At 40.0% G+C, this 4654-nt stretch overlaps 1 protein-coding gene across 20 annotated transcripts; it reads left to right on the plus strand.

Annotated features, from left to right (window-relative positions):
• The first annotated feature begins 502 nt into the window (after positions 1 to 502).
• Positions 503 to 4090, plus strand: LOC148875903 (serine/threonine/tyrosine-protein kinase HT1-like). Of its 20 annotated transcripts, none has more exons than XM_088967053.1 (5): positions 618 to 774; positions 1222 to 2217; positions 2711 to 2903; positions 3015 to 3187; positions 3752 to 4090. In XM_088967053.1, the coding sequence occupies exons 2-5, from the start codon at positions 1474 to 1476 to the stop codon at positions 4022 to 4024; spliced, it is 1383 nt and encodes a 460-aa protein (XP_088823179.1). In that variant the 5' UTR covers positions 618 to 774; positions 1222 to 1473; the 3' UTR covers positions 4025 to 4090. The 20 variants fall into 20 exon arrangements, with proteins under 20 accessions (XP_088823177.1, XP_088823178.1, XP_088823179.1 ...); XM_088967054.1 differs by having other exon boundaries at positions 3027 to 3187; XM_088967055.1 differs by having other exon boundaries at positions 2732 to 2903.
• Positions 4091 to 4654: the final 564 nt, after the last annotated feature.

Genomic DNA, 4654 nt, shown 5'->3' on the forward strand with positions numbered 1-4654 from the left:
GCTCACAAGCCTCACGAGCTGTGATTCGGTGAGTCAAGTTTACTTGGGCTCAAATTCGTGTTGATTAGCAAACGAGACTATATATTGGGCTCAAATTCGATTCGAAACTTGATTTAAGTGTTTGAGAAATTAGTAATCTCCAAAATCAATAATTTTTTAAAAAATTTCATCAAATAAATCAACATTGATCCAAAACATTCCTTAATTGCTCATTTGATTGAATTATTGATTGAGAGAAAGGTCAAACATTGAAACTTGCGCTAAAGATTATGGGAATGTGAAAAAGATAGAGACACTGGGGCAAATCCGTCAACAAATTAATATTATTGGATACGGTATAAATACACGAATGCATGTAGAGTACGTCATATCTGCTCAGTCTCTCAGACGTGTGTATATACACGCTACGAAACAGTGATTCAGTGAAACACCGATCCGTAACGCATCTCTGATAGCGATGGTTCCATCCTTCTTTTAAATTCGTTCCTTCTTCTCTGACTTCGGGAAGGTGGGCCCCCCACTACCCAACTAAACCTGAGGGCGGGCCCACGGAATGTACCAATAGTATTTGGTCCGTATGCAATGCGTATATGTTTCCCACTCCCAAACACCCCCTAGAAATGGATCCGTACAATATTTTGCGAGATTGCTTCCGTCTCACCAGTGAAAAGTGGGGAGCATTGTTGTAGAACAAGATGGATTTATTAGGAGAAACACAGAAACAGCTGCAACAGTGGGAGCATAAAAGTATCCGGCCATGGAGATACGGTTAAGGTACGGCTGTTGGCTTCCTTTCTGTTGTTTTTTATTTATTTATTTTTTTTTTTCTGTTTCCTTTCCTTCTCATGCTTGATTTACTGTTATTCTTCTGGTTTTTCACCTTTAAAGTGGAGAGGCTTCTGTTATTTTAGTGGATTCGTGATTGTTATGATTCGATTTTCTCTGATTCATGGGTTTTTTCTTCTTTTTTTTAATCATGTTTTTTCCTTGTTCAATTGGGTAATTTGTTTATTGGGTGTTGTTTAGTTTTTTTGTAATTTATTTATTTATGTATGAGTTTTTCCTTCAAGGTGTTGACGTGAAGTATTTGACTTTGAAGCTAATTAGTTTTGTTGTTCGATTTAGAATGCGATTAGGGTTTCTGATAGTGCTGGTGATGAATATCTAGGATTCTGAGAGCCTCTTTTTTTTTTATGGTTTTCCGATGAGTTCTGATGATAGTAGCGATCGAAGCATGGCCAGAGTGATATGTCTGTTGATGGTTTTGGGTGCTTTGAAGGGATTCTGAGTTTTGTTGGAGATTGGAATTGCTTTTCTGGGTTGTCTGCGTATGTTTTTGATCGACTTGGCGGAATTTGGCGCATGGAGTTGGATTTTGTTCGTAAGGTCTTTTGAAGAATCCTGCACTGATCTTAGAAGAAGAACGAGAACGGGGGATTATCGGGGACTTGATTTGGGTTGGGGTGATCAAAGATGGAGGAAGAGGTTACCTCCTGGGTAAGGAGGGCGAAATTCTCTAACACAATTTATCACAGGTTGGATTCTCTGAAAGTTCCCCCTCTTCAATTCTCCATTCAGCCTGATCGTGTGTCTGGATTGAAGTCAAGGCCTCCACCAGCTCCTGTTAATTCTAAATCAGGATCTCTGGACAAGCAATTTCAGAAAATTCGTAATATCACCAAACAGAGGTCTATATCTCCCCTTCCTAAGACTGCTCTCTCGGATGAGTTTAAGGAAGCTTGGTCTGATCAGAAGAGATTCTCCACTCCTGGTCCTCGAAAGAGAGAACTCGAGAAGGGGGTTTCTGGGCAAGTTTCTAACAAATATTCCCAGGATACTCGAGTATCCGATTCTCTGAAATCCTCGATTCCAATACCTCTGAAGCACTTTTCTTCCAAGAAGCATTCTGAGAAATTGAAAAGCAGAAAGGAATCATCATGGACAAAGTACTTTGATCATGGAGGGGGAAGGGTCACAGCAGTGGACACAGCAGATGAATGGACAGTTGATCTCTCCAAGTTGTTCATTGGGTTTAGGTTTGCCAGTGGGGCGCACAGTAAACTTTACCATGGAATATACAAGGATCAACATGTTGCAGTGAAAATTATCACACAACCCGATGATGACGAAAACGGAATAATGACGACTCGACTGGAAAAGGAGTTCAGTAGAGAAGTTACTCTCTTATCTCATCTTCACCATCAAAATGTAATAAAGGTAATACTGCCTTTTCTTCTGATCATTGCATTGTTTGATTAGTTTAATAGGCTCTTGTTATATTATAGACAATAACATCCATTTTTGATTTGTTGTTAGGTTCTTTTATACATCTCATTGCTCATGCTTGGATTGTCTGCAATCCTTGGGCCTTGGTTGGTCCAGCATTGACATTGCTAAAATGGAAAACTAGTTGTTCTGTATCATCATCATCAACTTGTTTTGGAGTCAGAAAACGATGAGTTTCAGATTTTGCTTTGTTTATCTCAAATATCAGTTTGTTTCATATAGATTTTATTGTGCAACATATGTTTGTACCGTGTCTCTTACTATCTTAAGAAGGAATTTTAGTAGTCATCTTTTAGATTATATTGCAATTATTGACTTCTTTAATTGATTCTGGTTTTTCTTTTCTTTACATATGCTTTCCAGTGGCACAGAAGAATGACAAATTTAACAAATTAGTTCATTCTTCTTGCTCCTCCTCATCAAGATTTCTTATCTTAAAATGCAGTTGGTTGCTGCATGTAGACAACCACCAGTCTTGTTTATCATTACGGAGTATCTTTCAGGGGGTTCCTTGAGAACATTCTTACACAAACTAGACCATAAACCTCTTCCCTTGGAGAAGCTGATTTCAACTGCTCTGGACATCGCCCGCGGGATGGAATATGTTCATTCTCAAGGTGTCATTCATCGTGACCTTAAACCTGAGAATATTCTCTTTGATCAGGACTTCCACATTAAGATTGCTGATTTTGGAATAGCATGTGAGGAGGCTTATTGTTATTCTTTAGCTGAGGATCCAGGGACTTATCGTTGGATGGCACCTGAAGTGATCAAACAAAAGCCTTATGGACGGAAAGTTGACGTATACAGCTTTGGACTCATCATATGGGAAATGGTAGCTGGAACAATCCCTTATGAGGATATGAATCCCATCCAAGCAGCTTTTGCGGTTGTAAACAAGGTACACTTTTCAGTAGTGGTTTTCTCTTTCTCTGCCTTAGAAGCTAATATAGAACCCACTTAGGGACAAGCTGGTGGGGGCTCCTATCTGCACCCACATAAAGTTAAAGAGACTCCACATTCAAACATGCAGATGCCATAGTTTTTTTTCATACAATTTTGGACATGTCTCCCCCACAATTCTGGACAGTTTTTTCCCCCTTTGGAGGGTGGGGGGGGGTGGTTTAAGAGGACTCCCGATCTTCTGTCCACAAGAACTCTACCCACAACACACTACTTCCATGCATTGGTGACATCTCGTGTGGGAGGATGAGATGTTCCCCATGTGTGGCTGTGATGTTATGTGGGTAGGCGTGGGTAGGAGATCTGGATTTGGTTAAGAGGCTCTGGATTTGCTTGAAACAAGAAATGGAAGCCAGGCTAGAGACTCCAATCAGAAGTAAACATGTCAGTGTCAGTGTGGCTTGGGTTGGGTTGGGTTTCATAGCAGATCCAGAGTGGGTGTGGGAGAGGGACATGACAACTTTAAGTGAGCATTGCTAATCCAAAAACTTGCAATTTGCAGAACCTGAGACCCGTTATTCCATTGGACTGTCCACCTGCACTACGAGCTTTGATTGAGCAATGCTGGGCCTTGCACCCAGAGAAGAGGCCTGAATTTTGGCAGATTGTAAAGATATTAGAGAAGTTTGAGTCTTCACTCGCTCGCGATGGCACGTTGAACCTGGTTCAAAACTCAACATGCCAGGATCATAAGATGCGGTTACTCCATTGGATTCAGAAGCTTAGTCCTGTGAATCCCAATGGATCATCCATGTCTAAACCTAAATTTTTGTAACTTCACTATATCCTGGCTTTTGTAGTTTCACCAGGTCATTTATATAATTAAAATTTCACTTTCAAAGCCTCTTCTATTGGGTTTCTCTGCCTCAAAGGGCACACATTCACAAGTTGAATACACTGATGCACTGATGATGTGGATAGAGTATCAAACAAAATTGGTTTCACTGAACAGTAAAAAATAACCTTGAGTGATTTGACTTTAAAAAGTGGAATTGGTGCAAATAATAATAATAATAATCAAATAAAAAACATAAATGGTAAGGGCTGTGCAAATGAGCCATTCAGGACCATGACATTCAAATTAGGTAGGAAAGTGGGCATATGAATAATGAATTAGATGTTAAGTACAGGTCACTGTTGTCTGTAGTTTGGCTTGCATTGATGATTGCTCCTGGCTAACGACCATTGAAAGTTTGAAACAGCAATGAGTGCACCAAGTTAATAAGGCTGATTTTTAGGTCAGGGTTAATTTTTATCATTAAATAAATAATGCTAATGGTGCATGAGGAGTTCAGGATTACTTCTCTGTCTTCGTCAATGGAAGGTAGGTATCTTTAGAGGGGTCCTTATTTTCTACCTACGAGAGCTTCATCCACATCTACCCACTGGACACCAGAGCTGCACG

The sequence above is a fragment of the Nelumbo lutea genome, chromosome 1, assembly GCF_056320005.1.
Source record: "Nelumbo lutea isolate HS-2025 chromosome 1, American lotus-T2T, whole genome shotgun sequence".
Taxonomy (NCBI): domain Eukaryota; kingdom Viridiplantae; phylum Streptophyta; class Magnoliopsida; order Proteales; family Nelumbonaceae; genus Nelumbo; species Nelumbo lutea.